Raw genomic sequence first — 27,544 nt, 5'->3', positions numbered from 1 at the left:
GGTATGAACCACAGGGAGCCCAGAGGAATGATCAGACAGATCCTCTTAGCTCGGATTTAATGATTTTTAGACCACGTGCAATTCCCTAGAGTAGTATTTATTTGTTTAACGGCTGCACATGAGAAGACATGAATATGGATACAACTCATACATAGAATCTTATTCTCAAGAGAATGACACAATGGTCTGAAATGAAAAAATATTACACCCAAGATATTCAAATGCATGCAAGGTAAGTTATGTAAAGTATATCTTTTTCGAAATACTGACAATACTCACACAATTGGACGACAAACTCATGTATTTTTACAGTTTATTTGTTTTCTTTAATATTTTTCTTTATACAGCTATGGAGGAAGGTTAATTCCATTTTCAATATGTCCAATTTTAAAAAACTCTGTTGGTTAATTTATTTTATAATTTGCATTTTTCTTAAATTCATTCTTGGCCATGGTTGCATTACCCTGCATAGCAGCCCAAATTGTGGGGGGAAGGGGTGGGGGTCCATTTCTCCTTGTCCCCTCCTCCACAGCCCCCACCCCTTCCCCCCAATTTGGGCTGCTACTCAGGCTATGGTTGCATATGACATCATTCATCGGCACTTTGTTGAGTGGTCAACATGACCAAATGATCTGGTCTACATTTTTTTAAATAAATGAATATCCCTTCAGTTGCCGAAGTATGGATCCATATTTTCTAGTTTATATTCCATTTCTATGCCACAATTAGATTCTTGCAGTGTTCGGGGAGAGATTGTGTGTCCCATGTCTTGAGGTGAACCCCCCATAGCAGGAAAGGTAGCAATGATAAAGCTATCAGTAAAGCCCAGATATAAATGCTCATATTTGCAAGCCTATAAATGAATAAAAAGTATTTGATATCATTATAATCATTAACAATTATTTTATCTTAATCATTATCAGCAATCATTAAGGCTATTCTTGCTATTGAATAGTGTAAACATGAGTATCATCATCTTTGTCTTCATCGTCATCATTCATCACCATCATTTTCAATATCATCATTATCATTATCATCATTATCAATAGCATTATTATCAACATCATCATCAATACCATCATCATCATTGTCAATATCATCATCACTATCTTTGTCAATATCACCATCATCATCATTGATCATCCTCAGCATCATCAATATCATCATTATCATCATCATAATCAATCAACCTCAATTGCATCATCAATCATTATCATCATCAGTGTCTCAATGATCATATATCAACACATTACTATCATTGTAATTCAGTTATATAAGTTATTGATTATTGTACCTTTTCATATTAGCTAGTTTACAGACTGTAAGCCACATGATAACCAATAAAAGGCCACACAACTCCCTGGTGCATGGAAACAAACCATAACATTAATGACACCAATCAGTATCAAAGTAAACAAATTGAAGAAGCAAGAGGACTCATAGACAATAGACATCAACAAGGCAGAAAACATGGACGATCCTCAAGGTACTGTTGCTACTGACATGTTTCTATTGCTATATGCTGATCGAAACAAAAGTTGATTTAGAGAATGTCTTGATCTGACACATCATTATATCTATGCAGAGGCGGATCCAAGATTTTGTTCAGGGAGGGGTGCTATGCATAAAGTTAACCCAGGGAGGGGTGCACCCCTTAGAATCAAAGGGAAATAGCGGTATTGGTTATCTTTGAGGTAGGGGCACAAAGTCAAACCAGGGAGGGGTGCGCACCCCCTGTACCCCTCCGCTGGATCTGCCTCTGCTATGGAGACACTGGTTAAAAGGCTTTCTCTGATGTTAGTGATTTTAAAGCAGGGTGGCTAGCCATTATCCCTTCAGAGCTTTAAAAATCTAAAAGCTAAAAGCTAACAGCTCTCCACCTGAAATGATTCTAGATCCATGACTGGATATATATGAAGTTGTTTATCAGTTACCTGCCCTCCTCATGACTGAGCGGATTTGTTGAACCCTCCCAGATCTGTTTCGATACAATTGTAGAAAGATAGAGAACACTAATAACACAGGCTGCAAGGTGGCTCATTGTTATTGCCTTCCATAAAAAATAATCTGAAGAAAAACTTTCAATAGTCAGCCATAATCATCCATATATAAGTTTGGCATGCTCTGACTTTGATCAGCCCAGAGGTTGTTTCAGGCTTTGGTCTGTCAGACTGAAGCTGTGCCCTGACTTCGATCAGCCCTGAAGTAATCTTTTTATTAGGATTTAATGAAATTCAAGATTCTTTTATTAGCAATACATACCTTGAATTGGAAAATAAATGACTATTGATAAACACAACAAGCATGGGATGCTATAAACAGTCTGAAAAATGATAAATATTATTAATGATACAAATAAATGCATGCTTTTAATTCCTTATTTTCTGATTAGCAATTCAAAATTAAAACATCGAAAATCTTCTTACTATCCAAATGGCTGGGTCAGGATCATTGATCTGTGGAAAAAAAAGAATAGTGTAAATGATGTCGTAAAGGATGATGGTGATGATGATGATGGTGATGATGATGCTGATTATGATGATGGTGATGATGATGATGGTGATGAAAGTGGTGGTGATAATGATGATTGTGATGATGATGGTGTAAATGATAAAGGTGATGGTGTAAATGATTATGTTGGTGATGATGGTGATGATGATGATGATAGTCATGAAGTCGTGATGATGATGATAGTGATGGTAGTGATGACGATGATTGTGATGATGATGATGAGAAATGATGATGATGGTGTAAATGATTATGTTGGTGATGAGAGATGGTGATGATGATGATGACATGATGATGATGACTTAAATAATGGTTTTGATAAGTAATGATAATGTCATTGACGATGGTGATGATGAATATGATGATGATGATGATAATGGTGTAAATGATGATGTTGAGGGTGATGTTGATGGTGCGAATGATGGTGATCACATAATGATGTAAATGATGGTGATGTTGATGAAGTAAATGATGTTGATGATGATAGTGATGATGACGATGTCAATGGTCATGATAATGTTGGTGTTGATGATAATGATGGTGATGATGATTTATCTATATAACTTTATACCTGTACATAGGCAGCTATTGCCATGAACACGGCCATCACAGCATTTGCTATCCTCCATGGCCAAGGACAGGACTTGACAATAGTCCCTGATTCATCAGGCATCGTTATGGCTTTCCATTCACTCATAGTTCGCTACCAACCCTTTTTTAAATATGAGATAAAATTCGTATAAATAAATTAAATTAACTTCCTTGAATCTTCTCTTATGAAAATGCCCTCCTAATCTTTCGAGAAGTTAAAACTAATATAAACAATTGATAATTTGAAAAAAATGAAATATTATAGACACGCCATTAAAAACACCAAGTAAAGTTAAAACTAAGAGAAATTGTATTTTTGTATGGAAAGATATGAATAACAATTACGTACTCATAAGTGAGGTTTTTGATTAATTATTTAACTGTTTTAAAGAAAATGTATCTTAGCAGTCTTTTTTAAACATTGAGACTTCTAATTGGTTTTGTTTCTTGACACTTTGATCAAATGGATAAAATATTTAGTTCTTAAAACATTTTCTCATAGCAACGATACGACTACTGCAAGTATTGGCCTTCAGGAAGAAAGAACTTAGGGATCTTTTAGATGTCTCTCAAATCTGATGGCTGAATAAAACGTAAACCAAAATAATTAAAAGTCGGACTTAAAACTAAACGTGTTCATAAATTTAGCTACATAAGTGATGTCTTGGTACGCAGGAAAACAATTTCAGCTTATAATTCAAGGGGGAAAAGCTTTAACAAGCCATGTACAGCAGAACAAAAGTAGAGAAGAATACAAACCTATACTAAAAGATAATTTAAATTCAAAGATAAGCAGGCAGGATTAAATGTTTACCTGACGGGAAGCACGGTTGAGTTTGATTCAATTGTGAGTTAATCTTCGAAATCTTTTACGAAGTCTCAGAATCGACCAAGATAAAATGAACATCAGCGTTAGAGTCCTACTAATCACAACTAAAAATTAAAATCAAAATTTCGGAATCTTAAGAATATAAGAACGAGTACTTTTAGGTTAAACTGTAGACACAAAAGATGACAATCAACGGAAGTAAAAATGATATATGCTTGGTAAAAGCGATTATTTTGAAGGGTATTATATAAGGATCAAATGACTAGTTATTTAGTATCCGCGCGCACAGTACGAGCTCACCTTTCATACTCGACCTCAGGAAAGATTGAGCTTTGTAAATACAGCTGTCACGCTCTTTAAACGGTGCGCTCAATAAACTTTTGAATACATTATTTAAAAAAAGAAATTTAGGATAATGATGATGATGATGATGATGAATAGTATTATTATTAAATTAGCCAAACAAGAGAGCGATTTTATTTTATTTTATCTATTATTTATTTATTCTTTTTTGAAAAAGATTTTTAATGCAATAATATTTTTTTCCTGGAAAAATTGAAACTAATCGAAAATAGGAAGCGCGCGCAATAAAATAAAAAATAAAAAGTAAAATGGAACGAAGGGAAGGGAGGCTTATCGTTAATGCGCAATGCAGTATGTGGGATTTTTGTTCAAAATATGCTAATGTTTGCCTCAAGGTATCCTTATGAGGCCGATTGCGAGGGATCGTGACGTAATGTTATAAACCTTGAACTTTTGGTGATAAAAAAAACTAAAGAAGAAAATCTGTTTAAATTAAATAAGTAAGACTTAATGACTCTTCACTTTGCGTATCCTTGCGACCACGTGTTGATCACTCCTTAGAGTATCATTTCTTTGTTTTGCGGTGACAATTGAGCGTAGCATTCTAATACATTAATATATAATACTCTAATTATCAATATTAATCCTAAAGTGCGTGGTTTGAAATGGGAAAAGATTACGGCCAAAGTAAATAATGTTATACCTGTTTGACAGTTGCTTGAAATCACTCGACAGTGTGTTAGAGCTCGTGACGTTCACTAGGGCCTTAGGGTTCTTTCCCTTCCATCCATCCATCCATTCTTTTTTTCACTTGGTTTTCATCAGACGCAAGCGTAGACACTGTGCCCTTGCTTACTGAAGCCTAGCTTAAAAGGAACGTATATAAAGTAGAGAATCCAGCGAAATCGAAAAGATAATTATTCCATTCTAGCTAGACAGTCGTCTCTAGAAACGCCTTCATTCACAGCGCAGGCGCAGAATTTTGGTAACGAAGCCTAGCACCTTGCCTGCGTCACATCTGGACTTTTTCTCGGTTAAGTCAGTCTAGACTTCACCGACAAAAGACCGGATGTGACGCAGGCTACTAGCACCAGGTCTGGGTACGATAATGAACTAGCGCTGAAATTATTCATGTCAAATCTTGTCATCAGTTTGTGCGCAAATATATTTTAGAGCCCCATATTGTTTTTAAACTACACCCGACAAACTATATCAAACGATCTTGCACTTCGGGATTTTGATAACGAGGATTTACAGTTTTTGCGCATGCGTACAAAAATTCCAGCAGGAATTATGCAGTTTTTTAAAAACATTTTATGCATGCATTTCATAAGATAGGAATATTTATGCCAATATATGAGAAACGACGCCGAAAATTTTCTTTGACAATATTTTTCAAAATATGGAGAAATAGTTTTAGAATGCGATTCATATAAGCTGGATAAAATTGAAGCGAGAAATATTGCAAGTTTATAAAAAAATAAACACTTAATACAACTGTTTTTAACAATTTTATTTGTAAAGTTAGATAACTACAACTTATTAGAGTTCAAGCTTCAGGATCTTTTGTTTTTGGTTCTTTTATAGTAAGGCGCAATTATCTTTTCTTCTTTTCTTTTTCCCGCCAAATACCAAGGTGACGCGGCCGGTCTCGACACAGTCCACTCTCAGTTAATTTTTATCTTTTCCATTTTACCACACAACTATAATTAAGTATTAAAAGACTAGAAGAAAATGTTAGTTTTTTCAACAGCTTTGTTTAAGTTTGAGATAAGTTACTTGATCACAGAGACATTAGTTCGCCGGAGTGAAAATAAATAGAAGAGAAATTATAGTTCATAGTGGTTGATTTAGAAGCATTTCCTGTGGACGATAGCTGGGCCAGATTCATCGTATTCCTGCTTGGAGATCCACATCTGTTGGAAGGTGGACAGAGAAGCGAGGATGGAGCCTCCAATCCAGACAGAGTATTTCCTCTCTGGTGGAGCGATGATCTTGATCTTCATGGTTGGGGGAGCGAGGGCGGAGATTTCTTTCTGCATACGGTCAGCAATTCCTGGGTACATGGTGGAGCCACCAGACAAGACGGTGTTAGCGTACAGATCCTTACGGATATCGACATCACACTTCATGATGGAGTTGTATGTGGTCTCATGGATACCAGCAGATTCCATTCCCAAAAATGAGGGCTGGAACATGGCTTCTGGGCATCGGAATCTTTCGTTTCCAATGGTGATGACTTGTCCGTCGGGAAGCTCGTAGCTCTTCTCAAGACTTGAGCTGGAGGCTGCTGTCTGCATCTCTTGTTCAAAGTCAAGAGCAACATAGCAGAGCTTCTCCTTGATGTCACGTACAATTTCACGTTCAGCTGTGGTGGTGAAAGAGTAACCACGTTCTGTCAGGATCTTCATCAAGTAGTCAGTCAAGTCGCGTCCAGCCAAGTCAAGACGGAGGATAGCGTGAGGAAGAGCATAACCCTCATAGATTGGTACAGTGTGAGTGACACCATCTCCAGAGTCCATGACAATACCAGTGGTACGACCAGAGGCATACAGGGACAAGACAGCCTGGATAGCTACGTACATAGCAGGGCTGTTGAAGGTCTCAAACATGATCTGAAAAAAGTAAAATCTCCATATAAATCCCTCGAGCACATTCAAAAAAAATGGCGCGAAACAGACGCGGGCGCCGAATGTCAGCCATTATCTCACAAAAATGTTTCGTAATGCACATGCGCAAACGCCTATTTTTTCCAATTTCAAGTTCCCAGGACTCCTCGGGGATTCAGTTGTATAGTATAAAGTCTAGAAAAATCCCTTGATCCGTCAGTCTTTTGTTTCATTGTTAATGTTTTTTTTGTTTTGTTTTGGAAGGAAATTTTGAATCCGAAAATGAGCCGAGATCATCGGAGTTGGTTGTAATATTAGCTACCAAAAACTGGGTATTTTTATATATATTTTTTAAGAGCTTTAAAACCTTCTTAACCCGCATTTTCAAGAGGCTACCACGTTACCACGACAACTAAACACTGTCTTCACAATTTGAAAAGACATACTGTATTCATTCGAGTGTTCAGTCACGACCGACAGAATTTTCTAAAACACCCACACAATAAAATATGTTGTATTTTTTTAATTTCTACTACGTGCAGTCGCACTTAGTCTTTATTCTTTTTCATATATCTATCCTAAAAATCCCTAATCTCGATCTTCTAGAACTTGAATTTCATATTTCGTGCTAAATTAGAGCAGTTGCCATAGCAAAATGTCAGCTTGAATGACGTTAGCTTTCGCAACTCGCGGCATTCGGCTTTGGCCCCCTCGATGAAAAAATATTAAATCATTGTACTCGTACTTTTGTATTTTTAAATTTCAAAGTTATATATATTAATATACGCATTAACTTAATTCAATATACCAAGAAATAGAGGGAAAAAGCTATATCTTTGTGATTTACTTCATAGTTTTATTCAGGACCACATTTTCCTAGTTTATTCCGTTGAAAAAAGAATTTTTGAGTTTAAGACTAAGGAAAGTTTTACCTAATGTGTTTTTTTCGAGTTATAAGCCAATATTAATTGCCTAGACGTTGAGAAAGTTTATTTGTTTAAATCTTCGGAGGTTGGAATATTCATATATATGGTAAATCATTACTAATGCACAGAGGAAATCCACCTTACAAAACGAAACTGACCAATCCTGAACAAGCATGACCATATATGGTCATTTTTGACCCTGTTCAACACACGACCACCTTCAAGTCAAGCTAAAGGAAGCACATGGACCAGAAAAACTATTCAACCCTTGAAAATTTACCAAATGAATTTAAAACTTATTTTGCAATAAAAATAATTTTAGACTTAGTGGTATTTTATGTGAATTTAAGGATAATTTCTTTAATTTGGAAACGTAAGTTTTGAACTATGCCAGCCGGTGCAAAGTTGTTTGTACATTTGAAATTGAGAAAAATAGCAATAGCAATAGGTAGAATCGACTGCCTTAAAACAGAATTAATCTTATCACTGAAAAAAACGTAAGCAACGAACTATGAACAATTCAGAAACAGCAGCAACTTCAAGCCTTTTTTTGCGGCGATGCGTGGAAATGATCGAGTCACTTGGGCTGATGCATTAAATTTTGCAGGCACGCTCTATGCCATAAGGTGTGGCAAGATGTCTTGCACAACAGCAACGGCAAAGAGAAAAGAACAAAACACCGTATAGTAGAACTAAGAATATTTTTCTTACCTGGGTCATTTTTTCTCGGTTAGCTTTTGGGTTGAGGGGAGCCTCTGTGAGAAGTACTGGATGTTCTTCTGGAGCCACACGAAGCTCGTTGTAGAAAGTGTGATGCCAAATCTACAGGAAAAAAGGGTAGGATGATTAGGAAGAGTTCAAATCGGGTGAATTACTTTCAAATCGACTCGAACTTTTTTCGAAATCTTACCTTTTCCATATCATCCCAGTTGGTGACGATTCCATGTTCAATGGGGTATTTCAGGGTGAGAATACCTCTCTTGCTCTGGGCCTCATCTCCAACGTACGAGTCCTTTTGACCCATACCAACCATGACGCCTTGATGGCGAGGTCTTCCAACGATGGAGGGGAAAACGGCTCGTGGAGCATCGTCTCCAGCAAAGCCAGCTTTGCACATACCGGAACCATTGTCGATAACCAAAGCAGCAACGTCTTCTTCAGCCATGTTGAATCTAGGGTTTTGCGCACGGTCTCCTGAAGTATCTTGCTCGACTAAGTTCGCCTACAAGTGAAGGTACCAAATTGTCACACTCCTTTTATACCCCGTTGCCACCGGTTTTGCACTCATTCGCTCTGTCGGGTGGTACGTTTACCTTATTTAGAAATATCCAAGTGATTCAGTGAAAACAATAGTTTTTGCGCCAATACGATTGCCCGTGACGTTTCTTTCTCGATTCCCTTGGTGTTTGCGTTACAATGCCATCAGCTGACACTTTTAGATCATTCTTTTCCCTTGACGTCTTCTCCTTAGTAGCATGAAATTAAACTTTATTCGATTTCCGCCTGAATTATTTTTCTTCCTACTTTATTTTAGTTTTTAGAGCAGTTTGTTTCGATTTTTGTACCATATACGTTGCGTCATTAGATATTCAAACTTACCGTAAGTAAACTAAAATCCATTATCCAAACAAAAGGACACAGAACAAACGCATCGTTAATGACTATCAACAAAGAGCGAATGATATCATACCGAACAACCACAATGGATTTTCCGTTGGGAACGCGACTGAACCGGTGCATCACGTATAGAGTTCTAGGGTAAGCCAGCTAGTAACCGGTAGTACCTTCATTACTCAACCATTTGGGGGGGGGAAAAGAAAGAGTCTACAAAGGAACTAAAAACATAATCCAAAAAAACTAAAACTTCGAGTCTTTGTTGATTTTGGTTTTGTAATTCGACATTTTATAGACTTCAGGTGGTGATACGCTTCGCTTGTCAAATGCTGAAACGTTTTTTTATGTACAAACTATATTGGTGGTTCAGTCATCTGTTGAAGATTCCATGCGCTGTGGTTGGCGACTTTTTTTCATCTTCATCCTCTCCAAAATATCGGTGTTTCTTCATTTAGGAAAGCGCAGAAAGAAATGTGTTTTTGGTGAGTAGTATCGTGGTCTGCGCATTTAAAGCTACAGAAAATTTTGATAAATTACCGTACATTATAACCTAACCTTAAAATTTGTGGGTGCCACACCAAAAGTTAAGAGTGCCCGGTACCAAAAAAAGCTTGTGTTGTAATATCTGCCGTGACAAACAAATGTATTAATTGAAACCACACATACTATAAACTATACACTTCGGTATCAGTAGCATTTGTCTTCAGGAGTGTCAAGATTTTGAATTCCTTCGACATAAAATTCTTATTTATCACTCTCAGAAACATGCTTGATGGAAGTAAGTTAGGTTTCTTCGCTTCCTACTTAGAGAAATAACCCGAAAAATAGCCACCACATTTAGCCGCGTGTATAAGTGATGAATCATCATTCGCTATTAATAATATATTTTAAATTAATTTATCATGCAAGATTACACCCGATACCACGAGTTCAAATGTAGTGGATTTTTGCAATAAATCATCAATGAGTCACTTCTCGTCATTGGTTTATAATTTTCAACATTAACTTGGGTGTTCATCTGTCGCTAGAGTAAGCCACGTGTTTGTGGCCAGCAGGACCAGACACGAGTCACCCGTTCATGAATAAACTCTCAAATGAATCGATACCCTGAAGTAACCCCTGGGTTGAACACGACACGGCAAACCCACAGATCAAACTCGCGGAACCTATGGGTCAGACGCGAAGTTTTCATGCAAAACATTTTAGGGAGGAAAAAGCGGAGGCACGACATTGTTAGCCTAAGGGACCCTAGTCATGAATTTTGAGGGAAAAGGCCTTAGAGAAAAAAAAAGAGAACTTATGAGGGAGATTGAAGAGTCATTATGTTGTGTATAAAACCTGCCGAGGAGACCTAAAGAAAGTGTTAGAAATAGTACAATGGGCCACGTTGGAGATATTAAAATTTCTAGTACAATATTAAGGCTCTGCGAATTTGCAAACCTCAGGCTGATCGGTAGATATATTGCTCTATATTCGTTTTTCAGTAGTGAACCGACTGGCATTTCTATCAAGAAATCGGCCCAATTTTACATGCAGTGTTTCTTGTTACTAACGTTTTTACACGTTGTTTTAGTTTCCTTCTAATTCACTTTTGATATTCAACACACCACTAAAATGATAATGATGATTATAATATTTATATAGCGCTCTTTTCCATATGGATGTGTTCAAAGGCGCTTTACAATGAGTTGTCAATGAGAGAAAATGCGGTACCAAAAAAAATGCGGTGATTTGGTGACTTTTCATTGAAGACGGCCTCTCCTGTTGGTGAAAGCTTTTTTCCTGAGAAAATGAGAGAGAGTGGCACAAAATGGGAGAAATTGAAAGAGAATGAAATAATGCCAAGATATGGGAGGAAATGATAAAAAGAGAATGATAAAATGAATATGACACCACAAAATGCCATTCAGCAAATTTTTATTAAAAATGCAGCAAACAAGCTTGTGGTTGTGTACAACATCAAGGGAACACCAAAAAAAGAGTAGCTCTAGAAGTAGGATTACACTGCCTCCAAGTTAACAGGCACTAAATGTCAAGTCCAGTTTTTTCCCTAACTTGGTTACACAGGAAGTAGGGGTGAGTGAAGCAGCATGCTGCTTTAAAGTCATCCCCACTCCCCGTGCAACCAAAACAGGGAGGGGGGGAGGAATGACTCAACTGAGTTAGGAGTGAAAAAGGGGGACTTTTGACAGTCTAGTGATGACTGTATAACACAGATATCTCTTTGTAACTCCTACCAGTTAGGCTTTGGTTTATAGAAATGATCATTCAGACTTTCCTATATTCTTCAATCCCAAAGGTGATGGGACAGGAAATGTCTGTATGGCCTTGATTTAAAAACACTATAGTTAAAAAGTGTATCGTATACACTGAGGAATTTGGTTAAAAATTGCTGACAAAATTCTATAGATAAAAGTCTAAAATAAAATGTGAAATACAAAAGGGTCTATATCCTTAGGTTACCGAATAATCTACCAAACAAATGTGTTATGATGAAGTGACGAGTTGACAAGGAGGAAGGTTGTCGAGGTTTATCGACCAATAGCATTCAGCTCACGTGCCATCTGGCAGACAGCGCATTCACCACAAAACATCAGCATAATAGCATCATTGCACAAAGATCCCTGTAAAATAATAACAATAATAAATTAACAAGCACACAACATTTAACTCAATTGATGAAATATGAGAAGTAAAAAACTTCATAACATTTTAGTCAGCAACATACGACATACAAACTCAACTCACATACACCCGCATAAAATATAGTGCTTTGTGAATATTTTGACACTAAAATAAGGCTAACTTTAGAGCTTAAAACAGTCGCTGGTCATGATGACTGGCCAAATTAGTTTTTCGGGCATACCGCATTTCTGGTTCAATGCTACTGTTTAAATTGATTTGTAAGGTAAAAATTCGCCTGGTCAAGATTCAAATCTGGCCAGACATTGTGCAGTGACCAGCTACTATTTTAAGCACCATAACCCTGACTAAATGAGTCTGTAATCTAGAAAGGCAGTGGGATTGTACAAATTCAAAAAAATGTTTTTTTCATACCCAGGGGGAGAAGAGTAGATACTTCTGCCAGCCTTTATACTGTATAACTTGCACAAACCCAGCCTTGTCATGGGCCTATTGAGGAGCTTCATTCCTCAACTCCTACTTTCTTCACTCATCCCACCAACAGTTTACATTACAAACAAGTTCTTGCATACCTGAATATTTTGCTCAGTCCTGAGTTTTGCACGCAAGGCAAGCAAAGCACCTTGGCAACAACATACAAAGCAACAACCTTCACCCAAGCGCTGCGAGACCTGGATTGCTAATATGCAAGGACAGAATGCCCCCAGCAGACCTGAAATACAAATAGTGATAATAACAATGAAGATCTGACTTAGACCACGAGAAAGTAAATGAATTCAAGCACATCATAGATACAGTGACTGTTTTCTCCTTCAAAAAGGCATTTAATACTTTTACTGGGGTACTAATATATGACTTTCTCAGACTATTCTTCTCTGTATCATAAATATCCTATACCCAGTACCCTCCTCAGACCCTAGCCTCCCCACCCCTTGGAAATTCCAATCTCCCTCCATTGGGGATGTATAGATATTCTTTGGTACTACACAATATACCCTCCTCAGACCCTAGCCTCCCCACCCCTTGGAAATTTCAATCTCCCTCCATTGGGGATGTATAGATATTCTTTGGTACTACACAATATACCCTCTTCAGACCCTCCCCTCCCTTTAGTAATTCCAATCTCCCTCCGTGGGGGAGGTATGGATATTTTCTGGAACTACACAATATACCCTCCTCTGACCCTCCATACCCCTTGGTAACTACTATTCCCCTCCATGAGGGAGGTATAGATATTTTCTGGAACTACTCAATATACCCTCCTCAGACCCTCCCCACCCCTTAGTAATTCCAATCCCCCTCCATGAGGGAGGTATGAATATTTTGTGGTACTACACAATATACCCTCTCCACCCCTTGGTAATTCCAATCCCCCTCCATGAGGGAGGTATGAATATTTTGTGGTACTACACAATATACCCTCTCCACCCCTTGGTAATTCCAATCCCCCTCCATGAGGGAGGTATGGATATTTTCTGGTAATATTACAAAATATACCTGGGTGTGGGTAGTTTTTTAGAACTCAACTAAAGAAGGTTGAAGATAATTAGTTCTTTCCATATACATAGATTGATAACTTACAGGAACCAATATCATCAAAGCAAGAGAAAATCCCAGAATTCCAATCTCTCTGATGGCCACCACCTTGCTGCACAATGACAGTGGTTTGTACTCCTGGTTGGCTTGTCACTACGTGAGACATTTTTAGCAATCTAGAGTAAAAGCAATGAAAAAAATTGGCTCAGCTTTTTTGTGAATTCTGAATTTGATCTTCCATAGGAAGGTTATAGAGGTTAGTTACTGGCCTGGTGGTAGACGATATATGTAAATCGCATTGAACCAATGTGAAATGTGTTATCTGATAACCTCCCATTCATTCATTCATTTATTCAGTCATTCTTTTCCACTTGTTTTCCAATTCATATATTTATTTATTTTGCTGCTTATCAATCAGTTATATCAAAGAATAACAGATTGCAGTCAGAGATAGAAAATGCAGTCTGCTCTTTTTGCCAATCAGAACGCATGATTTTAGGACACAGGACTCCCAACTACTCTGAACTCGAAAGGTTATACTACTTTGGGAGTCCTGGAAAATAATTATCTATTAAGCTCTTTTTTTCTTTTTACTCAAACTGTTTAAATATCTATGTCATTACACTTACTAACTTAAAAATAATTGTATTTACAATTTTCAAGTCAGTAGAAATAAAATTGAATTGGAAACAAAATGTCAGTATTTTTGTTAATTTTTGTGCTTGCTATTTTCTAAAAAAATATTGAAGGGTTTTTTGTTTTAGACACTTTGATCTAAATTGTGTTTTATATCATGGTTTACCATATTTCTCTTGTGTTCTATCAGTATTTACATCAATGATGAAAAGGTAAATTATACACCGTGAAAAGATGAAAAAACTTACTGACGTTTCGGACGCTAGTCCTTCGTCGGAGTAAAAGAGAAAGAAGTGGTAGAAAGGAGTGTATATATGATAGAATAAGACAAAAGAAACCAATGAGAGCAAGGTAGGCAAGGAAACAAAAACAAACAATCAAAAGACAAAAGAAAAGGTTAGTTGAAAATAAAGCGTTCATTAATCCCGTTGGGACTAAGAGTGCCCAATAGGTGAATAAGCCGCATTTCTTTGGTCTTGCGACAATCATTGTTGCCGTTAAGCAAAGAAAGACCGAAAACAATGAAGTCAGAAAGAGAATGGTTAGCTAGATTAAAATGGCGGGAAACTGGTTTGGTGGGATCGTTATTGCGAATATCATAAAGATGATTGCAAATGCGATCACCAAGACGGCGGCCAGTCTCGCCCACATACAAAAGATTACAGCGGGTACATTTAATACAATATACAACATTAGAAGTGGTACAAACAAAATGGTCAGTGATTTTAACAGTTGATTTAGGACCGACAACAGAAGTGTGAGAGACTATGTGAGGACAAGTATAACAACGTTTACGAGAACAGCGAAAAGTACCAGGTTCTTTGTTAGAGGGAAGAACTCCCTTGACCAAGAAAGAACGGAGATTACGATCACGTTTATAGGAAAAGAGAGGGCGGTTGTTGAAAATAGCAGAAGTGCGAGTATCAGAGTCAAGCAGAGAAAAGTTGCGGTTAACAATGGGTTTAATGGAAATGTTAATAGGATGATACGTAAGAGTGAAAGGAATGCGGTCATTAGAGGGACGAGTGTGAGGAGTGAGAGCGGTGGTACGATCAATAGTAGAAACTTTACGAATGGCGCGATCAATAACATGAGCAGGATAATTACGCTTAAGGAAGAAGGAACGCATCTCAGAACATTTAACAGAAAAATCAAGATCATCACTACACAAACGACGAAGACGAAGAAATTGCGAGAACGGAATAGCGTTAAGAGTGTGCTTAGGATGAGAAGACGAGTAGAGTAAATAAGAATGAGAGTCAGTAGGTTTATAATGGACACTAGTGCTAAGACGGTCGTCATTAACACTAAGCAAGATGTCAGATTACCTAAAATGGAAAACTGTCCTTTATCTTCAATTTTAATTTAAGTTTTACTCCGACAAAGGACTAGCGTCTGAAACGTCAGTTAGTTTTTTCATCTTTTCACAGTGTAAGATTAACCCTTTTATTATTACTGTTTTAAATTTACAGCTAATTTACATCATGGAAGACCAGTACCACTCATGTTTTGATTGGTCTTTGGTGGCTTTGTCTGAAATTTCAAGCCTAGACACCAACTACAATCAAAACTATGCTAATTCCAATTACTCTTAACTTTATAAAATAAAGATTTTCAAGCTTATTCTCAGTGATGTGGTTGGGAAGTGAATTCTTTTGAAAAATATTTCATAATCATTCATGACAGCAGGTTCAGAACCTAGTTTTTTTACTTAAAGTATTTTGGAATATCTGAAAAGCTACCCTGCGAGAAGAGTCTCCTTTACCTTCCCCCGAGAGAGAGAAAGGAAAGAAGACTCTGCTTGTAGGGTACGGAAAAGCTGACTGGAGATTTGAAATTTAAACATGAAGTCTTGAAAACAACATTTGAATTCCCAGAATTACTGGTCACGCATGACATTGTAAGTTAGCTATAATACGACTGTTTTGATTGGACTTTCAGAGACTTTGTCTGAAATTCCAAGTCTAGGTGCCAACTTCACTTAAAATACTGGCAATTCAAATTATTCTTAACTTCAAAAACTAATTTTTTCATGCTAATTCTCAGTGATGCTGTTGAGAAGTGAATTCTTTTGGAAAGTATATCTTAATCATTCACAAATAGCAGGTTCAAAACCTTATTTTTTTATTTACTAAAAGTGTTTTGGAATATTGGAAAAGCTGATTGGAGATTTGAAATTTAATATGAAGTCTTGAAAGCAACATTTGAATTCCCAGACTTACTGGTCACGCATGACGTAAATTACCAGTAACATGTTTTTTGAACCTTCTGATTGTAGGTCATCTATCAAGTGACAGGATATTACAAAACCAATTTTTCATAAGATATACCCAATTAAGTGAGTCAGAGTTGAACATATAATTTAAATGATAGACAGATTTGACACAAAACAGATAGTAGTGATTGCTAATTTATAATTATAGCTTGACAATGAAATTCTGATTAAGATTGAAAAGATCAGATAGCTATGTTGAATCTTACATTCTGACCAAAATTATGAAACTGATGTTTAATTAATGCAAATTATATCAGTACATATTGCAGTATTAGGACCAGTACAGTATTAATGTGTACGTAATATATACAGTATGAGTGGCTGTGTTGTATCAGATATACAAACTTGAGGCGTAGCCAAGAGTTTGTATATCAGATACGACACAGACGCAAATACTGTAGATTGCTTGTCAAACGTCTAGGTTAGTTCCTTTGTGTTTCGCTAAAATTTTCAAGATAAAAGTGAATCTGGCCAAGAAAATCCACCTTAAAGTTTATGCAAATGAACACAATTTTGTATCAGATTTACAACGCTCTTCATGGTCGTGATTTCTGTTGTGTTTTCCTCATGAACTATTAATGAGTTTGACAATGTCTTATACTATATTATAAGTTGAATATCTGAGCAGGGATCTAAGAGGCATCTGAAGTGTTTTAAAAATGCAATATTTATTTTCTAGAAAATTGTTTTAAAAAAAAAGAACAATGGAGGTACTATGCAAAACCTCTTTCAGACTTGAAAAAAGTATATTCCCATGGAAAAAAATTACCAAATATTGTCTCTTGTTGTTTGTACAAATAGAGTACTCAAGTGTGATGTCACGAAAAAATAATTTTTGACTTTTATTATTTTCGATCTCTAATTTCTATAGACAATAAAAAAAGACGTTTACACACCAAATTTGACGAGAATCAGACAATTATCAGCTGAGATATGACCATTTGAATATATAATTACTCCATCCAAATCACTGAGCCGAAAATACAGTGATTTGTATGGATGGAGTAATTATATATTCTAATGGTCATATCTCAGCTGATAATTGTCTGATTCTCGTCATATTTGGTGTGTAACCGTCTTTTCTGATTGTCTGTCGAATTTGTTAACCAAAAATATGATCAAGCAAAAATTAATTTTTGTGACGTCATCACTTGAGTGCTCTATTGTTTCTATTTATTTTATTCCTTGCAGTCATGAAGACTTTGCTTTCAGCCAATCAGACTTGGTACATCAACTGGAACACTATTTTTGTTTCGTGGTTAGCGATTATAAAGAGGCATTGTTAATTGTGTTTTTTCAAGCTTTTCTACCACACCTTTGGGTTTTTGATATCAGAAATATTCTTGTACAAAATTTGTGTTTAGACGTCTTTTTAATAATATTTCAAGAAGCTACTGACCTTAGTATATTAGTATAGTGTGGTTAATCAAATTAAGAACAATTTGCATAAAATGAATAACATTTATGCAATGAGTGTTTATACAGCTTCAAATGTAATTAAGACATCATGTTCTTTTGGGTAGGAATATGAATAATATATACTGCAAGTTTTAAAATTTGAATAAGCTTTTTCAGAATATACTCTGAAATAGACATACTACATAAAAAATGAATAAATTTCGCTCATAAAGTTTCATTTTGGCTTATTTTGAGGCATTTAGTCGGACATGTGAATGGGTTTATAACACCGCGGTTGCAATAGTATTCAAAGCGTAAATTTTAGCATATTTGTTTCAAGCTGCACGGTTTTCAGTCCCTCTTTGCATTAAGCTTTGATATCTAAATAAAATACAAGCTTTATGAATATTTCTGATAGTCCCTCAGGGAGCGAGTCTTAAAGAATAAAGACTAACAAAGGAGACGGTAAAAAGGTATAATTGAGATACGTATGCACCAGTGAACTCACGATAACTAGTTGAAATAAAAACACGAATTCATACAAAAAAACACCTTTTCTTTTTTAAGCTTCTAGATTACATTTGTGTCGAGGGATTGAAGCACGCCATTACTACTACTATTGGCAAGTTGGCAGTCAACAATCACCAAATAAGGCTTACTACAAAACAACTTTTTTTGAAACTTAAATTAACAAAAATCAGCTGGGAGAATCGTGTAAGATTCTCGATAAGCGAAATGCAGGAAATAAATAAATAAAAAGGAATACCAATGGGAAAAATAATTTTGGTATTTGGGGGTTAGTTTGAGCTTCAAGGGACGTCACTCCCACTCGCTGCTGAGCCGTATTAGAATAAAACTGGTTAAAAACTTGGCGTATTTTCAAACGATGTGGATTTAAAAAACTACGTTTTTCGATCAATATGAATTCCGCCGTAAAGTTGGAACAAAATTCAAGTTTAACGCGAAAACAGATGCTAGAAGAAGCAGGTCTTGCACCCACAATCTTTGAACAAAAATTATAAGATTGTGAGTAAAGGTTAGGAGTCAAATATCCAGCCACATTTTGCACTTTGCACAAGAAAAACTGAATATAGCCAGCTGTAAAACCCTCAGAATACTTATTTAACGACCTAAATTAATCTTTACCTGATGTAAAGACGAAAAAAAACAGTCTATATGAAAATATCTCGCAGCCAGTATCCACTGTATCCACTGTATCTCAAGGACACTACTCACTCAAACACCTAAAACAGGGCGTGCTTGACGTTTGAAATATGACGTTGTCATACCAACAGCGTAATTTTATATGTATGTTGGTTAAAAATTTAAATTTCGAATTTAAGACTTTTGGTAAATAAAATGTCCACACGGTTTAACATACTGAGAAAATAATGAAATACCTTTTTTTAAATTTTATATATTCTTGTAGGGTCAGTGCTTTACGATAATAAAGCGTGTGGAATCTATAAAGATGGTTGCTAAAAAATTCGCATGTTTTTGACTAGTATTATGTTGTCTAAACCTTTTCGTTGATCGGATCATCCCTACGCGCCTAGACCGAAAAGGAGCCTTGACAGTTATGCGGGTTGCCTCTGTGAGCCAACAACGAAACATGTCGAAGATACTGAGTGGTGTTGAGAACGTCAAGACGAAGCAAGCAGCAAGCAATCATGTCTCACAGCGCAACCGACTACAAGTTCAACTGCCGCTGCAGGTTATTTTGGGGGGGGAGCAAACATTGGAGTATTGAACACTCAGAATCTTGTTCTTTAAATGGTATTAAAACGAAAATGTGCCTCGTGTTTGTTAAATGACTGTTAAATGGCTTCTTTTCAATCAAATAAAAAGGAATTCTCTTATTGGTTCTGTAATAGATTGAGCATAAGTATGCGTGGCCAGCGGTCTCACGACCGCATGGCATATTAATCAGTTGTCTGTTTCAGCGTTGATATACGCCATGTTGTTTTGAAATAAAGGAGTTAGATTGAGTTCTCCACAGTGGCGACGAGGATTTGGACCAGGAAAAGTTGTTGTTTAAGGAGTGAAAGAGCCAAGGAAGAATTTAGAAGATGCCAACATACGGTAAACTCGAGAATTTTGACGAAACGGACGGAGATTGGGAGACTTATGTCGAGCGAGTGGAGCAGTACTTCGTCGTGAATGAAGTACCAGACGATAAAAAAGTTCCAGCGTTACTGAGTTTAATGGGAGGTAAGACCTATTCCCTGTTAAAAAACTTAACAGCACCACAAAAACCAGCGGAGAAGAACTTAAACGAGATCGTAGAGATTTTAAAAAGCCACTTAAACCCGAAACCACTAGAAATTGCTGAGAGATTCAGATTCTATAAACGGAACCAGGCTGGCGATGAAGATATTCGAGCATACATAGCAGAGCTAAAGAAACTAACCATGCACTGCAGTTTTGGAGGACATTTAGATGAAGCCTTGAGAGATAAATTAGTATGTGGAATAAAAAATGAGCAAATACAGAAACGTCTGCTAGCGACAAGGGAGCTGACATTTGCTAAAGCAATGGAGATAGCATTAGCCATGGAAACAGCAACTAGGGACACTCTAGAGCTACAAGAGGGCACACAGAAGGAGAACAAGGTACATAAGATAGTACGACACCAAGATGAAGTGGATCGACAGTGCTATCGATGTGGGTCAAAAGACCACAATAGTAACCGTTGCCGTTTTAGAAACGCAACTTGCTATAATTGTGGGAAACAAGGGCACATCAGGCCAGTTTGTAAATCCAAACTATCGAGCAAGGATGCCGAGGGGGCCAGCCAGAGAAACAGAAGGAACAACGACAAGAATGTGCGTGCATTACACGAGGAAGACCATAACGAATACAAGGATGTTGGCAGTTTAAAGTTACATGATCTCGGCACAAGTAAGGATGACGTTATCTGGGTAACACCGAAGATAGAAGACAAGGAGATCAAGATGGAGCTCGACACTGGTGCCGCAGTGTCCGTGATTCCGTGGAGTACGTTCAGAGAGCATTACCAAGAGCGATTATTGAAGAGGACTAAGGTTCAGTTAAAGACATACAGCGGGGAGAAGATCACCCCAAGGGGGGTGGCCCAAGTGAAAGTAACATACAACCAACAAGAGAAGCAGCTGCCGTTGTATGTGGTCGAGACAAGGGGGCCGGCCCTTTTTGGAAGGGATTGGTTGAAAGAGATCACACTTGACTGGAAAAATATCAGAGTACTCAACAAAGCGAGGGGAGTTTCCAACACTCCTATTACAGTGACAGATCTTCGGAAGAAGTATGCAGATGTTTTTGAAGGTCAGTTAGGGAAGTTAACTTCCCGGAAAGCAAGGATCACCTTGAAGGAAGGGGCCACCCCCAAGTTTTGCAAGGCGAGACAGGTACCGTACGCACTCAAGCCCAAGGTGGAGGAAGCAATCAGAGATCTGGAGAACAAAGGAGTCCTTACCAAAACCGAATGGAGCGAGTGGGCGACACCCGTGGTACCCGTGCTAAAATCGGATGGCTCCGTCCGACTGTGCGGAGACTTCAAAGTCACAGTAAACCCGCAGATACAGGCAGAACAATATCCCCTACCAAGAATCGAAGATCTTTTTGCAAACTTAGCAGGTGGCCAGAAATTTAGTAAGATCGACCTAAAGCAAGCATATCATCAAATGGAGCTGGAGGAGGAGTCGAAGAAGTTTCTTACGATAAATACGCATATGGGTCTTTTCCAGTACAACAGACTGGTGTTTGGGATAACATCGGCCCCAGCGATCTGGCAACAGACGATGGATCAACTAGTAGGAGATATCCCAAACACCACATGCCTGATAGATGATATCCTGATTACAGGCCCAACTGAAGGAAAACATATGGAGAACCTGGAAAAGGTGCTGAAGCAGCTGAGCGTACATGGTCTACGAGCAAACCCACAGAAGTGCGCTTTCTTACAAGACAAGATTGAGTTCTGCGGCCACGAGATTGACGCTCAAGGTCTCCACAAGAAGAAAGACAAAGTAGAGGCCATTCTAAAAGCACCCCGCCCTAAAGATGTAAAGGAAGTCCGTTCATTTCTAGGGCTTGTGAATTACTACAATAAATTTCTGCCAAATTTAGCCACAGTGATACAGCCCTTGAATCAACTGCTCGAGCAAGGAACCGAATGGGAATGGTCGAAAGACTGTGAAAGAGCATTCCTTAAAGCAAAAGAGATGATCACCTCGAATCAAGTGCTGACGCATTACGACCCCAAGTTGCCACTGAGATTGGCATGCGACGCGTCACCAGTGGGAATTGGAGCTGTCTTATCGCACGTGTTTAAAGACGGAACAGAAAGACCAATCGCTTTTGCGTCAAGAAGTCTACGGAAGGCCGAGCGAAATTATTCGCAAATAGACAAGGAAGCGCTAGCCCTCGTGTGGGGGGTAAAGAAATTCCATGCCTATTTGTTCGGAAGAACATTCCAACTGTATACAGATCATCAACCGCTGACCTCCATATTTCACCCAGGGAGAGGAATCCCAGCGATGACGGCGGCGCGACTTCAACGATATGCCTTGTTCTTATCAGGATTCAATTACACCATCGAGTACAAGAACACCAAAGCACACGGAAACGCAGATGGCCTGTCACGCTTGCCTTTACAAGAAGCGGAGGACGTCAATGAAGACGATGCCATAGATCCAGTAACGGTTCTCCAGTTAACGCAGTTTGAACCCCTTCCGGTGACCACGGAGGATGTTAAGAAGGAGACGCGGAGGGACCCGTTGCTCTCGAGAGTCAGGGAATACACCGAGACTGGTTGGCCAACGCAGTACCCACCAGAGTTGGCGGCGTTCCACGTACGACAGTCCGAATTAACTATCCAGGATGGATGTTTGCTATGGGGAAACAGGGTAATCATCCCCAGCAAACTAAGAGATAAGGTGTTAGAAGAACTGCACGAGGGGCACCTAGGAATCGGGAAAATGAAAGGAGTAGCAAGAACTTTGATTTGGTGGCCAACATTAGATAAACAGATAGAGACTTTGGCTAAGGGATGCTCTGGTTGCCAACTGATTCAGAATGAACCACCAATCACAAGACTACACCCCTGGGAATGGCCCAATGGACCGTGGCAACGAATACACGTAGATTTTGCGGGTCCTTTCCTAAACAGAATGTTCCTGATTGTAGTCGATGCATATTCCAAGTGGCCTGAGGTGGAGGTGATGCAGTCTACGACAACAGAAAAAACCATTGAGAAGCTCCGACAAATCTTTGGCAGGTATGGGGTCCCTCAAACTCTAGTCAGCGATAATAGGCCTCAGTTCACCGCACACATCTTCCAGGAATTCCTAAAACGAAATGGAATCAAGCACATCACGTCTGCCCCATACCACCCGGCCACGAACGGTTTAGCGGAACGGTTCGTACAGAGTTTCAAGAAAGCTATGAAAAAGGAACAAGTAAAGACAAACCTCAACCACAAATTAGCAAATTTCATGCTGTCGTACAGAAACGCACCACACGCAACCACTGGTGAATCGCCAGCACAGTTGTTTTTCGGACGGAGACTACGCAGTCGTTTAGACTTGATGAAGCCGGACCCCAGAGCTAAAGTGCATAGCAGACAGGAGCAGCAAGGGGGAGGCAGAGAGAAGGAGAGGAGAGAACTACAGATTGGTAAAAAGGTAGTTGTCAGAGTATACCAGAGTCCCGAGAAGTGGAAGCCAGGAGTAGTCGTGGCAAGAACAGGAGCTCTGCATTACGAGGTAGAAGTTGCGCCAGGCCTAGTGTGGAGGAGACATATTGACCAGCTCAAGGAATCAGATATTACTTCAAGTCCTCAGGAGGGAGTCGAATGGCAGAATCTAATTCCAAATCCAGTACAACCAACCGAGACAGTTGTTATTCCACAAGAGAAAAGCATGCCGACGAACCCCACAGAAGGTTTGACCCCATCGATGGAGGACACGGAAGTTAGGGATAGTACAACACAAGCCAGCTGTCCCTCCACACCCTGTCAAGTGGAGTCACAGAACCGGAGATACCCAGTTAGGTCTCGACGACCACCAGATAGACTGAACTTGTAGACCACATAAGTTTATGAACATTGAACTCTAAGGGAACGTTAAATAAGGGGGGGAGGAGATGTAATAGATTGAGCATAAGTATGCGTGGCCAGCGGTCTCACGACCGCATGGCATATTAATCAGTTGTCTGTTTCAGCGTTGATATACGCCATGTTGTTTTGAAATAAAGGAGTTAGATTGAGTTCTCCACACGTTCTCGTTTACGCGTGCTGTATTTATCCAGTTTAGCAAGATCTTTCAGCTTTTTTTACGATAAAAATTGGGTCTTATGATAAAATGCTTTGCGCTCGGTCCGTACGACATGACCTTGAACCAAATATTTTCCCGTCCGGCCCGACCCAACTCAGTCAATAAGTACATATGATTGATTGATGTATTATGCTATCTGTTGAGAATTCTGTTGATAATAAGTAAAATAGAAACCTTGGAATTTCGCGTTATTAGTATCTTATTAAGTTTCGAGAAATACAAGAAAATAAGAAATCAATTATTATATTCAAAAACACATTTCTATATAAACAACATTTCCTGTGCTACCAAGTGTGGTCGAGCGAGTAAAAGAACGTCTAAACTTTTCAAAAGTAAAGAAGCAAAAACGAATTAAAATTGTTCGGTTGTGTGGGCTCTCAAAACATGATAGCCCCAGTTGCAGATCACGCATTACAGCGAATGTTTAATCAGCCAATCAGAAGCGTTATTGTTATCTTTTCGCTATCTTGTGGTTTTCGCTGTAGTTGGCCACAGAAAAATAGAACATTCCTAGAATATTATCATAAAGTGATCCATGTTACCACTTACTTTACGCGTGAATAGACAGTAAGATATTATAAGATTGAGTAACCAAATTGTACAAATCTTCAGACACAACTATCAAACTTGTCGGGGTTCTGCCCATGGCTTATTGGTACTTTTCCATTAGTTCCAAATGGATTGAGAGCCACGGTCCGTTTTGATTGGCTCCGGGGAAGCCATTTGAGTTCAATGGTACTTTAGGCTCTGTCCACACGTATCCGGAAATTTTTGTATCCGCAAAATCTTTTTTGCGGATACGGAACTGTTTGCGTCCACAGGCAGCGTATTCGAATCGTTTTCGCCGTCCACACGTGTCCGTTTTCGTAGAATTTGCGGATACAGTCACAAAAATTTGAGGACACGTGTGGACCCAACCCGTATCCGTAAAAACAAATTTGCGGATACAAAAGTGTGGACGGAGCAACGGCCCTTTTTGGTTGGCTCCGAGTGGTATGGTTAACAATTTTCCGATAACTTACAAATTTTTCGCGCGCTGATTGGTCATTTTTTTATCATCAATTCTTTGTTTTCACGTGACGTCATCAAAAAACTAAAGTATTCACCCCACAAAACCGTTTGTCGAATATTTTATTCATAGCATTATAAGACAAGTTTTACCAAAATAATCTTGTATTATCGATGTTTGGTTGTGGATTTATTGCGAGTCCTATTGTCACGCAATCCTGTCACGCATTTTCAAAGCATTAAAAATTGGGAAGTTTGATGGAATTAATACGTTTTTAACTTAGTAGATGATTGGGAAGTTTATTTGGATGATTTTTGTTATTAAAATTTTTTAATGTTTGCAGTACAAACATTATTTCTAAACTTCGTGATTTGGCCGCCATATTGGTGTCCCTCAATAAGACACTAAAATGGCGGACCCATACATCTCAACTACATTATGGGCATACAATCGCTTGTATCTAGGAATCTAAACTTCTTTTAGCTAGAATTTTGGCTGAGATATATATTTTTGACTAATTTTTCGGCCTGTGGAAGTTTTGTTTTATATAAATCCTGGCACAATTTTTCATGACGTAGGTGAAAAGGAAGAACAAGTGGACAGACAGATAAACCTTTTTCCGTTGGTTGTTTTTATCGCTAAAAATGAGAAGTATTTATCGTTTTTATTATTGCACAGGGAGCCCAATTTTGAATAAAATGAATGATGATCCATAAATATAAGAGCGACATTAGATACCTTAGGGGAATCCTATAGGAAAACAAAGCGGCGCGCGCGAAAAATAAAATGTTCTAGTGCATTTTTTTATCGATATTTTTACTCTATCGTATTACGGAAGACATCTTGACCTCGAATTTGGGAAGTAATTACTTTTTTTTTTTTTCGATTTTAATTTCACCATTCACTTTAATCTAAATTGGGCTCCCTGTGGTTGTATTAACAAATAGACATCAGTCTTTTGTGTCTGTCCTCTTATGTGAGACAAAAATGTTTGGAAGAATGAATGAACGAATAAATGAGTAAAATTCCAATATTTTTTAAAGAAAAAAAACGGATACTACGATGAAAGAAAACGAGAAAGAAAAGAAAACCAAAAGGAAACTAAATGAATGAATGAATGAACGGACGAATGAATGGATGAATGAGTGAACGAATGAACGAATGAATGAATGAACGAACGAATGAACGAATGAACGAATGAACGAAGGAAGGAAGGAAGGAAGAAAGGAAGGAAGGAAGGAAATCTGGATTCCTTCCCTCCTAACTCTCTCTCTCTCTCTCGTGGCTCCAGACTTTTTCTCTAACTTTGTCTGACTCTACTCTAAGTCAAAACACCTATAGTGTAAACCACGAGGTGACAAGATCTTAGACAATCAATCAAAACAATCAAGATCAACAGTCGCTTAGATGAGACTCATACTTATAAGAGAACAATAACAACCCATTCAATTGCCCTAATTCACTATGACGTCACATCAAAACTATCTTCAGCAATCTATTGCTTAAACGCAAAGGATCTTGGTCGTCGGACGGGGTCAAATCAACGCTAATTCACCGAAAATTGTTCTAAAACCCGTATCAATCCACGAAGAGAAGTAGTCTAGTCCTTCGCTTCTTGGCCTCGGGTCTTTCATCATTAAAATACGGAATACTATGAAGGGCAATCCCTTCAGGAATATTTGGAATGTTGCTACATCCCCAAACTACACATTTGTTGGGCATTTTAGAGTTTGGAAATAAAACGTATTTAAGAAATTTGATAAAAGCAAGCGAATAGTCTACAAAAATCTGTATAGAATCTGTGGTAATCTTTGGTTGTGTTGGCCTGTGGTGACGTCACACGCCACTCGCCCCAATCTCCTTTGTAATTACGGCCATGGTTCACTTACTTCGGCTAAAATGGTCTATTTTCCAATCTTTGTCAGAGCACCAAAAATTCCCGTTTTGATGGATCTAAAAAGTTTTTTCAAAAATCTGCTTTTTGTGCCTTAAAGTTTTACTCCAGATCGGAAAAAAATAGGGTGTAGGTGCACTTTAAAATGTTTCGTAGGAGCAAATTTTGTTGAATTTTCTATTGGATTTGGCGATTCTATCCCCCACATAACAAGCAGTGACGTCATAGTGAATTAGGTCAATTACATTACAGATCGTTTCTTTGTTATTATCTAATAATTATAGCCATCCCCGATCAATAATGACTATCCCTCAAGTAGAATAAATGAATATATTCCTAATACGAATCCCTCAGATCTCCCCTCAATGGTAAACGTACAGGGTGCACACAGGTATTCCCTAAAAAAAATTCAAGAACTTTTCAAGGACATTTAAAGGAGTTTTGCAATGTTTTCAAGGA

The 27,544-nt window shown here is 38.1% G+C and overlaps 4 protein-coding genes and 1 long non-coding RNA gene across 5 annotated transcripts; 2 read left to right on the top strand and 3 right to left on the bottom strand.

Annotated features, from left to right (window-relative positions):
* Positions 1-31: 31 nt before the first annotated feature.
* On the top strand, positions 32-13,728 carry LOC148906986 (uncharacterized). Its single transcript, XR_016121139.1, has 3 exons — positions 32-232; positions 1,308-1,486; positions 13,592-13,728. It is a non-coding gene; the product is annotated as an uncharacterized LOC148906986 (long non-coding RNA).
* Positions 318-4,227, bottom strand: LOC116305987 (transmembrane protein 220). The gene is made up of 7 exons (XM_031716008.2): positions 3,914-4,227; positions 3,080-3,220; positions 2,427-2,456; positions 2,263-2,323; positions 1,935-2,067; positions 1,295-1,360; positions 318-853 (listed from the first exon to the last, which is right to left on the bottom strand). Exons 2-7 carry the CDS (start codon positions 3,203-3,205, stop codon positions 715-717), a joined length of 555 nt encoding a protein of 184 aa, XP_031571868.2. The 5' UTR covers positions 3,206-3,220; positions 3,914-4,227; the 3' UTR covers positions 318-714.
* LOC116305986 (actin, cytoplasmic) lies at positions 5,730-9,010 on the bottom strand. Its single transcript, XM_031716007.2, has 3 exons — positions 8,677-9,010; positions 8,478-8,588; positions 5,730-6,846 (listed from the first exon to the last, which is right to left on the bottom strand). Exons 1-3 carry the CDS (start codon positions 8,929-8,931, stop codon positions 6,082-6,084), a joined length of 1,131 nt encoding a protein of 376 aa, XP_031571867.1. The 5' UTR covers positions 8,932-9,010; the 3' UTR covers positions 5,730-6,081.
* On the bottom strand, positions 11,281-13,727 carry LOC148906987 (cornifelin homolog). Its single transcript, XM_089036895.1, has 3 exons — positions 13,605-13,727; positions 12,596-12,735; positions 11,281-12,004 (listed from the first exon to the last, which is right to left on the bottom strand). The coding sequence occupies exons 1-3, from the start codon at positions 13,723-13,725 to the stop codon at positions 11,912-11,914; spliced, it is 354 nt and encodes a 117-aa protein (XP_088893021.1). The 5' UTR covers positions 13,726-13,727; the 3' UTR covers positions 11,281-11,911.
* A 6,209-nt stretch (positions 13,729-19,937) lies between the features above and the next one.
* On the top strand, positions 19,938-23,933 carry LOC116305973 (uncharacterized protein K02A2.6). The gene has a single exon (XM_031715986.2). The coding sequence runs from the start codon at positions 19,938-19,940 to the stop codon at positions 23,931-23,933; it is 3,996 nt and encodes a 1,331-aa protein (XP_031571846.2).
* Positions 23,934-27,544: the final 3,611 nt, after the last annotated feature.

This window comes from Actinia tenebrosa, unplaced genomic scaffold (assembly GCF_029948245.1).
Source record: "Actinia tenebrosa isolate PJP-AT-01 unplaced genomic scaffold, QUT_ActTen_1.0 PGA_scaffold4__44_contigs__length_22323623, whole genome shotgun sequence".
Taxonomy (NCBI): Eukaryota; Metazoa; Cnidaria; class Anthozoa; order Actiniaria; family Actiniidae; genus Actinia; species Actinia tenebrosa.
The sequence above is the reverse complement of the archived record's forward strand: the minus strand, read 5'-3'. Positions and strand labels throughout refer to the sequence as shown.

Coding starts and splice junctions, on each gene's coding strand:
- LOC148906987 (XM_089036895.1), bottom strand. CDS start 13,725: ATGTCTCACGTAGTGACAAGCCAACCAGGAGTACAAACCACTGTCATT. Junction 12,736..13,604: donor CTTTGATGATATTGGTTCCT/GTAAGTTATCAA, acceptor TTTGTATTTCAG/GTCTGCTGGGGGCATTCTGT. Junction 12,005..12,595: donor GGACTGAGCAAAATATTCAG/GTATGCAAGAAC, acceptor ATTATTTTACAG/GGATCTTTGTGCAATGATGC.
- LOC116305986 (XM_031716007.2), bottom strand. CDS start 8,931: ATGGCTGAAGAAGACGTTGCTGCTTTGGTTATCGACAATGGTTCCGGT. Junction 8,589..8,676: donor ACTGGGATGATATGGAAAAG/GTAAGATTTCGA, acceptor TTTTTCCTGTAG/ATTTGGCATCACACTTTCTA. Junction 6,847..8,477: donor ACCGAGAAAAAATGACCCAG/GTAAGAAAAATA, acceptor TACTTTTTTCAG/ATCATGTTTGAGACCTTCAA.
- LOC116305987 (XM_031716008.2), bottom strand. CDS start 3,205: ATGAGTGAATGGAAAGCCATAACGATGCCTGATGAATCAGGGACTATT. Junction 2,068..2,262: donor CATTTATTTTCCAATTCAAG/GTATGTATTGCT, acceptor GTTTTTCTTCAG/ATTATTTTTTATGGAAGGCA. Junction 854..1,294: donor AAACTAGCTAATATGAAAAG/GTACAATAATCA, acceptor ATTCATTTATAG/GCTTGCAAATATGAGCATTT.
- LOC116305973 (XM_031715986.2), top strand. CDS start 19,938: ATGCCAACATACGGTAAACTCGAGAATTTTGACGAAACGGACGGAGAT.